Source organism: Zea mays, chromosome 7 (assembly GCF_902167145.1).
Source record: "Zea mays cultivar B73 chromosome 7, Zm-B73-REFERENCE-NAM-5.0, whole genome shotgun sequence".
Lineage (NCBI taxonomy): Eukaryota > Viridiplantae > Streptophyta > Magnoliopsida > Poales > Poaceae > Zea > Zea mays.
In genome coordinates, this window is record NC_050102.1 from 24612315 (window position 1) to 24629541 (window position 17227).

General features: G+C 42.3%; 1 protein-coding gene and 1 non-coding gene across 2 annotated transcripts; one reads left to right on the forward strand and one right to left on the reverse strand.

Moving 5' to 3' along the window:
• Positions 1–1974: 1974 nt before the first annotated feature.
• LOC103632156 (protein ALP1-like) lies at positions 1975–3193 on the reverse strand. The gene is made up of 2 exons (XM_008653985.3): positions 2516–3193; positions 1975–2431 (listed from the first exon to the last, which is right to left on the reverse strand). The coding sequence occupies exons 1-2, from the start codon at positions 3123–3125 to the stop codon at positions 2001–2003; spliced, it is 1041 nt and encodes a 346-aa protein (XP_008652207.2). The 5' UTR covers positions 3126–3193; the 3' UTR covers positions 1975–2000.
• A 3670-nt stretch (positions 3194–6863) lies between these two features.
• LOC111589886 (U2 spliceosomal RNA) lies at positions 6864–7064 on the forward strand. Its single transcript, XR_004851703.1, has one exon. It is a non-coding gene; the product is annotated as a U2 spliceosomal RNA (small nuclear RNA).
• Positions 7065–17227: the final 10163 nt, after the last annotated feature.

The window sequence follows — 17227 nt, forward strand, 5'->3', positions numbered from 1 at the left end:
TACGGACTCCAACTCTGTCACACCCGGGTTTTAGGGGTCCAAAACTCGGGCGCAAAATAATCACCAAGTGTGCTATGATCAAGTCTCACACATTAGATTAGCACAATTAATATTCTGTGTATATCTTGATCCTTTTAGTGTGATTATTCGATTTGGAATAGAGGGTGCATGTGACTGTATGACTTCAAGGTTCTTATAATTCAGTGATAAGTTCATGGGGTACATCAAAGTTTACTCAACTAGAAATAGGGGAAGACCAATTGCAAAAATGGTCGAAACATACTCCACAAATATAAATCATGTTTTGGGTTATCTAAGTCAAATGTTTTAAACTTTGACAACTAGTTATTATTATATTATATCCAAAAAATATAGAGAAGGCATACTTTTATTTCCCAAAGCAAATATGCTCATAGCACTTCTAAACATTCAAACCCAACCTGAAAAAAAATGTCAAACTTTGAAATGTTTAGCATAAGACGACAATTATATAGGGTTGTCCCTCTTCTACATCTGTTCTTTGCAAACTTTTATAATATATTCTATCCTCTCTAATAACGTACTTTATATCTCATCCTCTATAGATTGAAAACACATTATAGATATGTAGTTTGCTCCAATTTTTTATATGTACAAATTATCGTGCTCTCAAATATCTTATATATTTTTTATTTTACTAATCCGTTGTGATAGACGTGATAGAGAAGAGAGTCTATCTATAGAGGATAAAGAAATATCATGTATATTTTGAGGATACCATTGGAGACTATAAAGAAGAAAATCTTCTTTATACTGAAGATAGAGAAGCATATAATCTCTTGGAGACAGACTAAGGTCTCTTATTTGTGACAGGGCAGAGTAGCCTATCTTTTTAGCAAGGTCGCACATTTGCCCTCCTAAAAGTAGAATTCATAAGCTCAAACAAAAGGTGGATATAGAATTTGTATCAAAAGCCTCACAAGTAGGCTTCTCCATCATGTCCAATCAATATTGAAAAAAAGATAGATCCAAAAGAGATAAACTGAGACAAGCCTTTCCCTCGCAACCATCATGCCCAAACAATAATAATACTAATAATTTGAGATGTAATTTCTCTCTCGACGCAAACCTAGAACCAAAGTTGAAGACATACACCACAAACAAAATTTCATCTCAGTTCACATTTTAGGCTGATTTCCAAGAAGCTGTCCGATTAGATTAGTCACCTGAAGAAGTAATATTGGAGATAACAGTGAGAAATTAACCGAATTGAGGGGAACGTTGAAGGCTGATTGAATTGTCATTGTGGGTAATTCTAGTTTCTGCATTGGTAGAGACTAAAGCGAAGTGAGACAGAGAGCCTTAGACATCCAATATGAGCTATTTTATGCTCCGATTAATATGAAGGCACAGTAAACACTAAATCCATGCAAACAAGTGAGGCTGTAACATATGATGCCATAGCTGGAACAATAAAAAAATTATATAACTAAATCTATTTGCTTCTCAGACATGAATCCCAAAGAAAAAAGAGGGCAGTACCTTTTGAGGATGAAGAAAAAAACAATCAAAAAATATTTTGCTGTAGAAATTAAGCATTAATGAAGTTGTCTTTTTCCCATAGTACTAGTCTATAAAGAGCTAAAATATGTGTCCCAGTAACAAGCACAAAAGTGCAATAGTACAGATATCACCAAATTCAGCATTTCACATTTTAAGCTTCATTGTGGACACAATGGGTGTGTTTGGTTCGGCTTTTTTCTCAATAGCTTTTCTAAAAAGCTGGCTGTGGGGAAAAGCTGGCTGTTGAGAAAAGCTGGTGGTTAGAATTTAGGTGTTTGGTTCGTTAGCTGTGCAGAAAAGTTGTTCGTTAGAATCTACGTGTTTGGATAATCAGATTCTCATATTGCAGATTCTGTTCGAACAAACGATAAACTTGAACCCAGAACCAACAAAAGGTCATTACACAATAATTAGTGGAGTTGATTACATCATAAGTACCGTTACATTGACATAGTTAACTACGACACTAATGCATTAGCAATTGCATCTCGAAAAGCACTCATGTCTAACTCATCAGATGTGCTACTACTACTCTCACCTGAAGGTACATCATGACTGAGGCTATTAGGTCCTAGTTCATCAAAGTCTCTATCGTGTAGAGCACTTTCTCTAATAAAGTTATGCAATGTCATACAAGCAATAATTATCTTGGATTGTTTGGTAAGCGAAAAAGAAGGGAGACCTAATAGCACTCTCCACTTCATTTTAAGCACCCCAAACGATCGCTCTATAACATTGCGTAGCGAAGAGTGTGCATAGTTGAATACTTCTTTGCTCCCAATAGGTTGCCTCGCATTTTGCCATTCCGAAATGTGGTACTTCTGACCCTTATAAGGTGCAAGGTACCCCTTTCTATTTGGATAGCCTGAATCGACAAGATAGTATTTACCTGCACAAACATGAAATACAAAAGTTAAATACTTAAGACATAAATTAATACCGTATGATAAAAAAGTACAACAAATTTATATACCTTCCGGTGGATGGGGGAACCTGTCCGCATAAGTTATCGAAGTATCTTGTAATACTCTAGTGTCATGTACGGATCCTGGCCATCCTGTGACAACAAATGTAAACCTCATATCGAAGTCACAAACGACCATTACATTCTGCGATGCGTAACCGTGCCGGCCAATATATTTGGCTTGCTCCGAGGCCGGGACTGACGCTGGAAAGTGACTACCATCAATTGCTCCTATGCAATCCTTGAAGTGTGGCCAAAATCTCACCTCTCGCAAACGAGGATGAATCTCGATGAAATTTGGGTCTTTGGGCTTGATTATGTCAGATGACATCTTATACAGTGCATTAAGGACTACTTCACTATACTTGCGACTAATTGTTTCCAAGGAGTGACCAAACTTATTCCTTATCTGACTAAATGATTGTGGACCCCCACATGCCCACAAGAAAATGCCTAGAGCTTCCATAGTACTGACACCCCGGCTTGGAAGCAGACCATAATTTTCCACCAACGTATCATGCAATCGTCTAAAAACAGTTCGTCGCATGTGAAACATGTCGAAGCAGTCGTTACTATTCTCCAACGTTCTCTCAACCCATTGAATACCAGTTTCAACCATTGCTCTTCTAGGAACCTGACTTAAAGGTCTGCCCCAAATGTCTACAACATATAGAGCAACAAGCAATGCTGCATCTCTGTCATCCATTTCATGATCATATGTGTGTGCACCAGGGTCACACATCTGCATGCACGTAAACAACAGCCACATATTCATATGCAACCACAGTTTATAAGGCACATATTAATGTAGAAGCATAGTTTACAAGCCACATATTCATGTATCATAGGTGACAGAAAATTCACAGATTCACATTGTTCACAAGCTTACAACTCTGATTATTGAAATACATGTTCAACTCGAATATTTGGAAAATTGTTTGAAAGGGAAAATGATGCGTACGAAAAGTTTATGTTCTAAGACGACAATCCTCATCAAAGTGAAACGACTTGACTCATAAAACAGACACAACTAACATAATACTCAACATAAGCCTCTGTTGTCGGACGACCAGCATCTAATTGGACTTTTTAAGATCTATCTCGTAAGCTTTGCGAAGCCAAGCGTTCCTTCCTTCTTTTGTCTTCAGTGATGCAAATACATCTCTATACTTTTTTCTCAATCAACAGATGAGTGGCAAACAAATGTAGGTCGCTGCCTTCTAGTGATCCATCATCGATAACTTGTTGCAACTGTGCAATAACCTCAACACGAACTGGGTCCGTGTCAGCAGAGGTAATGGACTTGTTAGTGGTCATTGAACGCGACTCAAAAGCCTCCACTAGGCGTTTCATGTACTCTTCCCTCGAATCTTTTTTCTTCTTTGGTTTAGGAGAATCATGCTGCATCTTACGCTTCCCAGTCGCATTTGTGCATGGGTCAGGTGTGCTGTTTTCACCCCCACCTAAAGTGGCTTCCAAATTATCATGAGATGATGAATTAGCATCCTCGACGCCAGGAACAAGGGTTCTTTCATTTGTGCAGACAATGGGTCCAAACATAACCTTTAGCTCGTCCTCATTCTCTAGGGGGGCTGTTTTGAACATAATACAACCTGGCATTTCCTGCAGCAACATGGTAGTTCCTAGTTTGAGATGGCCAATACTATTGTTAGTCTACAAAAAAAAAGATCTACTTACTTCATTTTGCTTAGCCCACCACTCATCTGGCGCACTGACTGAACTAGTATGAGGGTCTCGACCAAGACCTGTAGCCCTTTCATTAAGAGTTTTCCACTGTGTGAACATTCTCTTTAAGGAGTCCCACCTATTTTTCATTTGATCCCTGGTGTAAGTGCGACCAGTGTGTTCCTTAAACTTCCTTATGAGGTTAGCATACCCTTCTGCATTAAGAAAGTGTTGTGGCCTGTTCCGGGCATTGACCTCTTCTACACAAATTTCTGTGTAAATTTTTGTTGCTCTACTATCCCACTTTGCAATCACTTTGCTAGACTTGTCCATCTAGTGCAAAACAAGTGTAGAGTTTTGAAAATACGTAGTGGTCTCGAATTAAGAAGAAAACAAAAACAACACTCAACTGACCATAATAACATAAGGTAGTACCATAAGTAGTAAAATTCGGATTTCCTTAATTACACAAAGACAACGTTAATTAAAGAGGTACTGGACACAAAAGGACAGGGAAGACATTTACACCAGCCCATTAAGCAAAAGCCTGATCATATCCCTGTTTCACTAAGACCTTACTACAAGCTGAACCAAGTTCTAACTTAAACCTCATTGTCACTAAAGGAAGGCATCTGATCGGAGTCATATTCAATTCCCCAAAACCTTTCGAAGTGCTCGGCAAAGTCCCAGTCTGGACTAAGGTTGTCTTCACCAGGGGGTGGTGAGGACAACTCTGAGGGTTCGTAGTTGCTCTCAGGCTGGTGGGTTACGTTGTTCACCTTGTCCAAATACTCTTGGAAAACTAGAGAATCTTGCTCCATCATGCAAGCAATGTCCTCCAATGCTACACGAAGTTTGGTAGCGTCAAAGGAGGTCAACCCACGTCCTGGACGGATTGTTTCCCGAGCTACGAAATAAATCTTGTCCGCAATCTCTTGCATCCTTCCAATTGCCTTGTCGGCTATGGAGTCTGCTGAATCCATCTGATGTGGATTTAGGTGGTTAGTGAACTAGACAAGGGGACAATCTACTAACTTCCATTTATTCACATGAATTGCGTGCTAAGATGGACAAACTTTGGTTGAAGGTACTAACATACAGGTAGTAACTAACACAGTATGAACTCAACCTTGAACATACAAAAGGTTGTGACAAACAAAGTAATAAAGACCCCGAGTAAACCATACAAACAAAAACAACCATAAACAAAAATTGGCTCAGCACCTGTTGACAGTAAAGTGCGCAACAAATTGAGTATAACATTACCTTGGTTGCACTGGATCTTGGAACCGAAGACGAAGACCGCCGAGTTGATACGGATATCTGAAGGCGACAATGCACAAAAAATTAGTTTAGTACGTCGGTCCATAACAGTAATGATGTACTGAATAAACTGGAGAACAGTCGGCAGTGGTTCAAGCCTAAACAAATAGCAAACGGGGCAAGACGAACCCTAGCAACACGAGAGGAGGGGGCGGCGAGGGTCGGGATCGAGGCGAGGTAACCGTACCTGGCAAGATGACGACGCGACGTGGGGGAGCAGTGGAACCTTCACGTCGAAGCAGCGGCGCCGGTGTGGGTGCGATAACCCTAGCGACAGTAAAGGGTCAACGAACGTCCGAGGCGGTGGCGGTGAATGAGAGGGTCCGGATGGAGAGAGCCCGTACCTGCGAAGACGAAGACAGGGGGAGAGGTTCCTTCGCGACAGGGCTGCGGCGCCGACGTGGGTGCGTGAACCCTAGAAAAGACGGGAATGAGACGCGGCATAGGGGAACAGACGGTTGGGATGGAGGAGTTCGCGGATGGAGGTCGGCCGTACCTGCGAAGACGACGGCGGCGGCGCGTGCTTGGGCGAGTACCCTAGCGAAGTGGACAGACTTCTATCCGAAGCCAAGTGAAGGCCGCTTCCAGCCCGTGCGCGGGGGGCTTCTTACCGAAGCGCGTCGGGCAGAAGCCGCGCCAAAATCTGAGCGTTTGCTTCCAGCTTCTGCTTCTGGCGGCCAGAAACCGACCAGAAGCTGAACCAAACAGGGGCAATATCTTTTCACTAATAAAAGCTATAAAACTACCGAAAACAAGATGAATGTTCAATATGGAATGGACCAAGAACATAGAAACAAACTTGCCTACCAATACTTAGAAACACATCGATCAATGCAGCTGTTCTCACCCATATTGAGCTCAGCATCTTTGTGCCTAGATATAGTGAATACAATCCAAATCAATCACATATAATCCATAACTTCGTGTATTCACTAACATCATGGCAATGAATCCAAGAAAGCAAACTTTAATGTTGGGAAGTGATATAGCTGTCTTAAATAGTTAAATTGTATCATATCTCTAATCATTTAAAGCATCAGTTTCGTGCATCGTGCGCCACGTGTAAAGGCCGTACGTCTGTTCCTCTCCACCTCTTCTCGCCTACCAATGGTTTTCTGCTCCTTTAAAGCACCAGTTTCGTGCGTCGCGTCACGTGCGAAGCGCGCATTCTGTTCCTCTCCCCCCGCTTATCGCCTACCAATGGACCGCCGTGAGAAACCACCTAAACCCAACACGACAAAAAGTCACACGCAGTGCAACGCTCTCACATAGTACCACCTCGCTAGCTAAAGGAGGACATGCGATCGTGGAAGCTATAAAAAAAGAGGGTCGGGCTCCTTTTCAATTGATATCTTTCTTAGCCTTTTGGTTAAGATAAAGTGTAATATTTGTTTTTATGAATTTAATATCTGATATATAGACTGTATGTTCACTTTGATATTAATTTTATTTTTTATGAGTAACAAATATGATTGTGTGTTGTCGCAACACACAAGCATTGTACTAGTGATTATCTTCATATCACACATTTTTGCCACACTAGTGCACATCCAATTTTCATTACTTGTAGCAATAAAATGAAAGAGTTCACACAAGCAAGTTTTTAATGATGGTAGCAAACGATACTGATATAGCAACTAGACAATAACAGAGCATAGGGCTCCTTCACTCTTTGCTAGGGCGCAAAACATAAAACTACTGATCAGCATCATGAACCAATAAACTTCAGCCAAACCAACGCAACAGCACAACATTAGGGGTGTAAAAACAGGCTAATACATCAAGAAGCTGACCACTTAATAACTTCTGCCACTTGCTTATCAGCAAATCTTCGTGCCACAGGTGGGTTTACAGAAGCACAAATAACATTGATCTGATATACTTCACATATACGAATACTAATATCAAAACAGAAAAGATGCAGATGTAACAGCAATTTAGAGAAATATAGAAGATAATAAAAAATCATGCTAAATCCAGGTGTACCTCTTCTCGATGCACTTGTCAAAACATGTATGTGTAAGTTTGTAGTGAAACAAAGACCGAATATCAGATAAACTGGCAGACATAAATTTTGGTTTGGTTTGGTTTAAGAACAAAAGACAATGTCATGTAGAAGACAAATTCCAGTGGTATAAATAGAAAACTGAACTTCACTACTGCATCAAACCTCAAAGCTCCTGTAACACCCGGATTTTAGGGGTCCAAAACCCGGGCGCTAACAAAAACACCAGGTATGCTGGGACCAAGTCTCACACATATGATGTAAAGTGGCACAGGATCGAATGTCACATCTTTATATATAACAGGAGTTCTATACAAAATAAATAATTACATTATAAGGAGACAACGGTCCAGCAACCCAAAGTTGACTGGGAGACGACGACCTAGACCACTCACGAACTCATCGCAGCATCTTCCATGAGCATCATCCTGCAGTACCTGGTCTTGACCTGTGGTGTATGTGAGACAGCAAGAGTGAGCTCACATACGTTCATCACTCAACAAGTTGTGGGGAATAATGTGCATGAACTCGCCAAAGGTGGGAGCTCACGTGAAGTGTAAGGCTTACCAAAGAGGATGGTTAGAGCTGAGCATTGCTTTTAAAGTTGGTCAAAATTTTATTAGCAATTACTAAGTATAAGTAAATACCAACCCAATTAAATAGTAGAACAAAAGTAACAAACTCACCTGCGATGCAATGCATATGACAAATTGAGTTTAAGTTCCATAATTTAATCATGTGAGTGTCCGAGCCGCTCATGACCGTGAGCACGGCTAGTATACCAGTTTTACACTCTGCAGAGGTTGCGCATCTTTACCCACAAGTCATGTTACCCATCTGCCAAGGGATCGCGACTTCCCATACACCTCTACCGAGGAGGCGAGGCAGGGTAACACTACGAGGCCTTTACAAAGTTCCACTAGCTTCAGAAAACCCGCTACAGTTTATAGGAAGCTCCAATGCAGGAATCCCTTGCAGGACCGCCATCACAGCAAAATCCTCCCGAGGGCCTCCCCAGGAATCCCTTGCAGGACCGCCATCACAGCAAAATCCTCCCGAGGGCCTTCCCAGGAATCCCTTGCAGGACCGCCATCACAGCAAAATCCTCCCGAGGGCCTCCCTACACTGACCACTCCCCTACTGCCCTTGCCCCTTTCGGGTAAGGTAGTCTTCCACTAGCTTTCCTAATTAATCGGCCAAGGGCGTCCCATTAAACCCTTGTGGTAGCACTGTTTTCCCGGGTGGTTCTCCATGTTCCAATTAACATAATGATCTTATCATGAACAGTGATAATAAACAGATAATAAAAGTGTGATCATGAATAATGTATCTTCATACCCAAAACCACATAAAGCACTAGCAAGTACTACCCAAAAAGTTCAGTGGTAAACAAGGTATAAAGATAGACAAACTAGGGTAACCTATTGGGTCCCATCAAATTAACCTATGCAGATCATTATGATTAATTAGAACATGAGTGGGTAAAAAGAAGTGATCAAGGGCACAACTTGCCTGAGACTTGAGATTCCAGGTACCAGGATGATCTTCAGGTGACTCGTGACCTCACGCTAGTCGTAGCAATACAAACAAATATGGTATAGGCAAAATTAACATCACACCAAACATAAGAATAAACTGAGTAATAATAATCTATGCGTTGCTACGAGATTGTAGGACCAAGATTCACTAAATTTGGAGTTATAGTTATTTAGTTATGAATTTCTGAAGTTATTAAGCACCTAGAACAGATTAATTCAAATGAACAATTTTGCTTCAAGTTTCATGGCCAAACAGTGTTACTAGTTGATATACAATATTAAAATAAAATTATTGCAACTGGAATGACTCAATTTGGAGTTAAAATGAATTACATATGAATTATACAAGTTTTAAGATTTATTTTTATACTAAAAATCAATTTCTAATATTAATTATCTAGTTTCTCTGTTATTTGGACTGCGCGCAGGATTTCAGAAAAGTGCAGGGTCTAATTCAAAAGACTCTCTAGGCTCAGGCTACAACTGAGGTGGATTGCGGGTTCAATAGTTTGAAGTGGAGGGTCTCTTTAAGAAAATACACGGCCGAAGGGGTACGGAGTGCTAGCGGTCGTCCGATCAGGCGCGGATGGCCCAGATTAGATTGGCATTGAAATGAAGCGGTATGCGATCACGCCCCTCGGATTGCAGATCAACGCTTCGGATTTAAAGTGGCGAGGGACATTCCCGCACGCAGGATCAAGATCCCGCGGTCACGCTGGATCCGATCGGACGACCCAGAATGATCCCCCAAAGGGGGTAAGCGCGCTCCAATCGTGGCCACCCGATAAAGATCGGACGGCCAGGAGCCGTTCTCCTTCCTCGAGCACCCCCAAATCTCAACGACGCGCTCACCGCGGCGGAGCGCCATGTCCAGAGCTCCCCAGCAATACGCCCAGGCGTTAAATTCTCGATTCCCTAGCGCTACGCGTAGAGGAGGTCAAGGCGAATCCGTTGGTGGGCTTATTACCTTGGTATGATGCGGCGACGGTCTCCGCTCGCGCGATGGTGCGGCACCACGGCCAATCCCCGCGACGGCGACAAAATCGCGCGCACCCCGGACGAGTTCTTTGCCCGCCAATGGCTCCTACACCATCAACGAGCGCGGGCGAACCAGATGATGGCCTCCAATGGCAGATGCCGGCAAGGTTCTATGGTGGCGGCCGCGCTCTTCCCTTTTCCTACCTCTCTCTGCTCTCGTCGCTCCTCACAGTTATGACGACCGCCCAGCTAGGATGATGAGGGGGGGCTCGCGGGGCCGAGGAAGTTATAACTAGCATCAAGTCCGCGATGGGGATTTGGCCGGAATCGCGCGAAGCCCACGGCGGCGGAGTTGCCGCGATTCTGTTGGGATCCGAAGGGGGACGCTGAAGCTGACAGAGTGGGGTCCATGCGTCGGTGATACAAGCCAATTTCGCGCGCGCGCTTACTCCAGTTGGAGCCACCGCCATGTGGGACCCGCAGCCAGAGGCAGGGCGTGATGGGTTACGCAAGCTGGCTGGCAAGCGGGCCCGCGGCGCAGCGTCCGACCACACGCGCGCGATGCACCAGAAGCGGAGTAACGATGACTGACGAGGTGGCCCCGCCTGCCAGTGAAGTGAGCGCGAGGGGAAAAGGGAGCCAGTGTCTGGGCCGGCTGGATGGGCCACGCAGTAGAGAAGATGAACTGGGCCAGAAGTGAGGTTGGACGGCCCATGTAGGGTTTTAATCCTTTTCTTTTTATTTTCTTTTCCATTCCAATTATTCAACTCAATTCAAAATTTGGTTTTGCATTCTAGATTTCAAATATCGAACAAAAGTCTACATGAATTATACTTTTACTGTCTGAATTAATATTATTTATTATTGTTATCTTATAATGTATATTCTTTTTATTTTTCTTCTCTTTTCTCTTTTATTTCCAAATTCTAAATTTTCCAACTTAAACTTGTCTCACAAATTCGAATACAAATGTAAACTTATAAGAAAACTTCATGGAATGCACATTTATGTATCTATTTTATTTGTTATTTACATAATTTAATGCCATTAGTTGAGTATGTAGAGAAAATCAAGGGATCCCTGAAACATCCACTTATAAATTTACTTATTTATTCATTTTTTTTTCCTTCAAATTTTGGGCTTTACAAATCCTACCCCCCTTAACAGAAATCTCGTCCTCGAGATTTGTAAGAAAACGGATACAAAAGGATTGGTTTGTAGGTCGGTGCATAGTTCTTATTATTTGGTCTAAATATGCAAAGTCTTTTTTTGAAGTTTTAGCATCTGTAGAGGTGATTAACAAGGCATGGGCACATGTATATGTATAGCCACCTAATGTGTAGAATAAAAGATGTCTTTAAAGCATGGATAGGCTTGGGTAGGAAAGAGTAGGGTATTGTGGATCTTGCTTTCTTTGGAGATATGGCTTGACTCTTAGTATTCTTCAACGAGTTTGATCTCCTTCTCAAGTCTTGGTGTCTTCATCCGGGTTAGGGACAAGAGGTTAAGATAGATTTGTAGGCAACGACTTAGAAGGTAGAGTAGCTGGTTTAGTAGGTAGCTATGAGTTGATTGAGATTAGTCAGAATCTGGTTTGGTTGTTTGCTTCTAGATTTGTTGGAAGGTTATGTAACCTATAATATAGGTCAAATTGTTGTGTATGGCCGAGTTGATCTAAGTCACCAATTTAGGCGTAAGTGGATTAGGGTATGGCCTTATCTTTTGTACCAGTATCGAGTAACTTACTCTAGATTAGATCATAATAGATTAGATAGAATCTAGATTAGGTTGGATATGACTAGATTAGACTAGTTAAGATCTAAATAAGTTTTTTTTTGGATTAGCTCATGGTTGTTATTCTAGAGTGGAATAAATATGCTAATTAGGACAGGATGAATCCATAAGGATAAGGTAGAATCTTTTGAGATCAGTTAGTTCTATTTAGAATAAGATAAAATCTTTTCGAGATAAGATGGATCTATGAGTGTAGGAAAGAATCCTTCGAGATGAGATGGATATTGTTAGGCTAGATACTTAAATGAGGGATAATCTAGTTTATCTAGTTATTTTATAAGTATTTTTCCCTATATGTATATGCAGATGTAATTGTGGACATTACTCCACAACCCATCACACTCAATCAAAGATCCAAATCAGACAAATATCATAAGAACAAGCATTCAAGCATATAAAAAATAATAGTTTTGTTTTTGTTCCTAAGATTAGGTTTCCTATTCCTAAAAGTCACTTTAGGTACATGATTTCAATGTGTGAAATCCACATTTTTCTTTAGAAAGAAAAAGGTAAGAATAATCAGAGTAAAGCGGAATTAGATGAGAAAAGATTAAGATAAGTTTAGAAAAGAATCAGAGTAGTAGAGGTAAGTAGATAATGGTTGTCCAATTCTATCTAGGTTTCGTCCTACAGTCAACATTCCTCTGATACCACTTCTGTAACACCCGGATTTTAGGGGTCCAAAACCCGGGCGCTAACAAAAACACCAGGTATGCTAGGACCAAGTCTCACACATATGATGTAAAGTGGCACAGGATCGAATGTCACATCTTTATATATAACAGGAGTTCTATACAAAATAAATAATTACATTATAAGGAGACAACGGTCCAGCAACCCAAAGTTGACTGGGAGACGACGACCTAGACCACTCACGAACTCATCGCAGCATCTTCCATGAGCATCATCCTGCAGTACCTGGTCTTGACCTGTGGTGTATGTGAGACAGCAAGAGTGAGCTCACATACGTTCATCGCTCAACAAGTTGTGGGGAATAATGTGCATGAACTCGCCAAAGGTGGGAGCTCACGTGAAGTGTAAGGCTTACCAAAGAGGATGGTTAGAGCTGAGCATTGCTTTTAAAGTTGGTCAAAATTTTATTAGCAATTACTAAGTATAAGTAAATACCAACCCAATTAAATAGTAGAACAAAAGTAACAAACTCACCTGCGATGCAATGCATATGACAAATTGAGTTTAAGTTCCATAATTTAATCATGTGAGTGTCCGAGCCGCTCATGACCGTGAGCACGGCTAGTATACCAGTTTTACACTCTGCAGAGGTTGCGCATCTTTACCCACAAGTCATGTTACCCATCTGCCAAGGGATCGCGACTTCCCATACACCTCTACCGAGGAGGCGAGGCAGGATAACACTACGAGGCCTTTACAAAGTTCCACTAGCTTCAGAAAACCCGCTACAGTTTATAGGAAGCTCCAATGCAGGAATCCCTTGCAGGACCGCCATCACAGCAAAATCCTCCCGAGGGCCTCCCCAGGAATCCCTTGCAGGACCGCCATCACAGCAAAATCCTCCCGAGGGCCTTCCCAGGAATCCCTTGCAGGACCGCCATCACAGCAAAATCCTCCCGAGGGCCTCCCTACACTGACCACTCCCCTACTGCCCTTGCCCCTTTCGGGTAAGGTAGTCTTCCACTAGCTTTCCTAATTAATCGGCCAAGGGCGTCCCATTAAACCCTTGTGGTAGCACTGTTTTCCCGGGTGGTTCTCCATGTTCCAATTAACATAATGATCTTATCATGAACAGTGATAATAAACAGATAATAAAAGTGTGATCATGAATAATGTATCTTCATACCCAAAACCACATAAAGCACTAGCAAGTACTACCCAAAAAGTTCAGTGGTAAACAAGGTATAAAGATAGACAAACTAGGGTAACCTATTGGGTCCCATCAAATTAACCTATGCAGATCATTATGATTAATTAGAACATGAGTGGGTAAAAAGAAGTGATCAAGGGCACAACTTGCCTGAGACTTGAGATTCCAGGTACCAGGATGATCTTCAGGTGACTCGTGACCTCACGCTAGTCGTAGCAATACAAACAAATATGGTATAGGCAAAATTAACATCACACCAAACATAAGAATAAACTGAGTAATAATAATCTATGCGTTGCTACGAGATTGTAGGACCAAGATTCACTAAATTTGGAGTTATAGTTATTTAGTTATTAATTTCTGAAGTTATTAAGCACCTAGAACAGATTAATTCAAATGAACAATTTTGCTTCAAGTTTCATGGCCAAACAGTGTTACTAGTTGATATACAATATTAAAATAAAATTATTGCAACTGGAATGACTCAATTTGGAGTTAAAATGGATTACATATGAATTATACAAGTTTTAAGATTTATTTTTATACTAAAAATCAATTTCTAATATTAATTATCTAGTTTCTCTGTTATTTGGACTGCGCGCAGGATTTCAGAAAAGTGCAGGGTCTAATTCAAAAGACTCTCTAGGCTCAGGCTACAACTGAGGTGGATTGCGGGTTCAATAGTTTGAAGTGGAGGGTCTCTTTAAGAAAATACACGGCCGAAGGGGTACGGAGTGCTAGCGGTCGTCCGATCAGGCGCGGATGGCCCAGATTAGATTGGCATTGAAATGAAGCGGTATGCGATCACGCCCCTCGGATTGCAGATCAACGCTTCGGATTTAAAGTGGCGAGGGACATTCCCGCACGCAGGATCAAGATCCCGCGGTCACGCTGGATCCGATCGGACGACCCAGAATGATCCCCCAAAGGGGGTAAGCGCGCTCCAATCGTGGCCACCCGATAAAGATCGGACGGCCAGGAGCCGTTCTCCTTCCTCGAGCACCCCCAAATCTCAACGACGCGCTCACCGCGGCGGAGCGCCATGTCCAGAGCTCCCCAGCAATACGCCCAGGCGTTAAATTCTCGATTCCCTAGCGCTACGCGTAGAGGAGGTCAAGGCGAATCCGTTGGTGGGCTTATTACCTTGGTATGATGCGGCGATGGTCTCCGCTCGCGCGATGGTGCGGCACCACGGCCAATCCCCGCGACGGCGACAAAATCGCGCGCACCCCGGACGAGTTCTTTGCCCGCCAATGGCTCCTACACCATCAACGAGCGCGGGCGAACCAGATGATGGCCTCCAATGGCAGATGCCGGCAAGGTTCTATGGTGGCGGCCGCGCTCTTCCCTTTTCCTACCTCTCTCTGCTCTCGTCGCTCCTCACAGTTATGACGACCGCCCAGCTAGGATGATGAGGGGGGGCTCGCGGGGCCGAGGAAGTTATAACTAGCATCAAGTCCGCGATGGGGATTTGGCCGGAATCGCGCGAAGCCCACGGCGGCGGAGTTGCCGCGATTCTGTTGGGATCCGAAGGGGGACGCTGAAGCTGACAGAGTGGGGTCCATGCGTCGGTGATACAAGCCAATTTCGCGCGCGCGCTTACTCCAGTTGGAGCCACCGCCATGTGGGACCCGCAGCCAGAGGCAGGGCGTGATGGGTTACGCAAGCTGGCTGGCAAGCGGGCCCGCGGCGCAGCGTCCGACCACACGCGCGCGATGCACCAGAAGCGGAGTAACGATGACTGACGAGGTGGCCCCGCCTGCCAGTGAAGTGAGCGCGAGGGGAAAAGGGAGCCAGTGTCTGGGCCGGCTGGATGGGCCACGCAGTAGAGAAGATGAACTGGGCCAGAAGTGAGGTTGGACGGCCCATGTAGGGTTTTAATCCTTTTCTTTTTATTTTCTTTTCCATTCCAATTATTCAACTCAATTCAAAATTTGGTTTTGCATTCCAGATTTCAAATATCGAACAAAAGTCTACATGAATTATACTTTTACTGTCTGAATTAATATTATTTATTATTGTTATCTTATAATGTATATTCTTTTTATTTTTCTTCTCTTTTCTCTTTTATTTCCAAATTCTAAATTTTCCAACTTAAACTTGTCTCACAAATTCGAATACAAATGTAAACTTATAAGAAAACTTCATGGAATGCACATTTATGTATCTATTTTATTTGTTATTTACATAATTTAATGCCATTAGTTGAGTATGTAGAGAAAATCAAGGGATCCCTGAAACATCCACTTATAAATTTACTTATTTATTCATTTTTTTTTTCCTTCAAATTTTGGGCTTTACAGCTCCTGATGTAGTTTTAAGAGAATCAAAGAAATATCACTCACCGATTGAAAAGGTCAACCCTATGCTCCATCTCTTTCTCCGCCAATCCAAACATCTATTGCAACGCATAAAACGAATGATCTCAGAAACACTTCAATTAATAGTAAAAAACTGAATGCAATTGTTTACATGTAGAAGAAACAACCAGAGGAAAAAGATAGAATAAAGCATCCCAAGTAACATAAGTTTGAAACTGAATATCAGAAAACTTTGGAGATCAATGGTCATGATAATTGCTACAAATCCTGCTTGTTCTTATACATCACCACTTGAAACCATCATCTGAAAAAAAAATCCTGAGTGCCGCAGAAATAATGTTTTCTCTCTTGAAGAATTGGACTAGTATAAGCTGCGCAGTTATTTGGTCATAGTGCAATGCTACTCGATGGAAAGGCAGATATGAAAAAAGTAAAACATTCTCTACTTTGTTCCCCTTTGAAAAACACCGAAATCTACACGCAGTGCATTAGTATCAGGGTTTCCCATGGAAGTCGTGCAAAATTCACCTCCCCAAGCATAATTTATTCCTTATAAAAAAATCATGGTACAAAAACCATAGGCTTGCTTTCCTCTTAGTTTATTGCAGGGTGAGTGGGTGACAAATCTAGGAAGCACAAGGTGAAGAATAGATCTTAAGTATAAATTTACTTGCTCAAACCAACTAATTTGGCATGTTTTTTTTTTTTCGTTCGAGCAAAATAAGAAAATCCTCGTTTCCTCAGATCAACGTGTACATCAATGATATAATTTTTACTCGGGCAAGTAAACTGCAGAGAAGGCGCACACCTGCTCCTTCTGCATATTGGTCGGCGCAGCACCAGCGGCCATTGCTGCAGCTCACTTCAAGAAAGCGACAGAGCGCAAGCAATCAGGGGATCGGGTCAATCTAAGATCCAAGAAAAACGAGAGCCCAGAAGCCAACGAAGATGAAATAAGAACAGGGGCACGGTGGCGCTGACGGATGCCGGCGGCGGATCGCGGAACGGTAAGCACGACGACTGCAGATCGAAGCGGACGCGATGAGCTTTTGCGCGAAGAACTGCAATGTGGCCATGTGGGCCCGCAGTCCTTCACGGCCCATAAAATGCATCATCTATTTTTTATTTTAAATTTGCTTTATAAAATAAAGCACCAAAATAAAAGATCATAAAGTTATTTTCTTAGATATTTTATTTTAGCTTATTTGTGATCTAAAGTGATATTTTATTTTT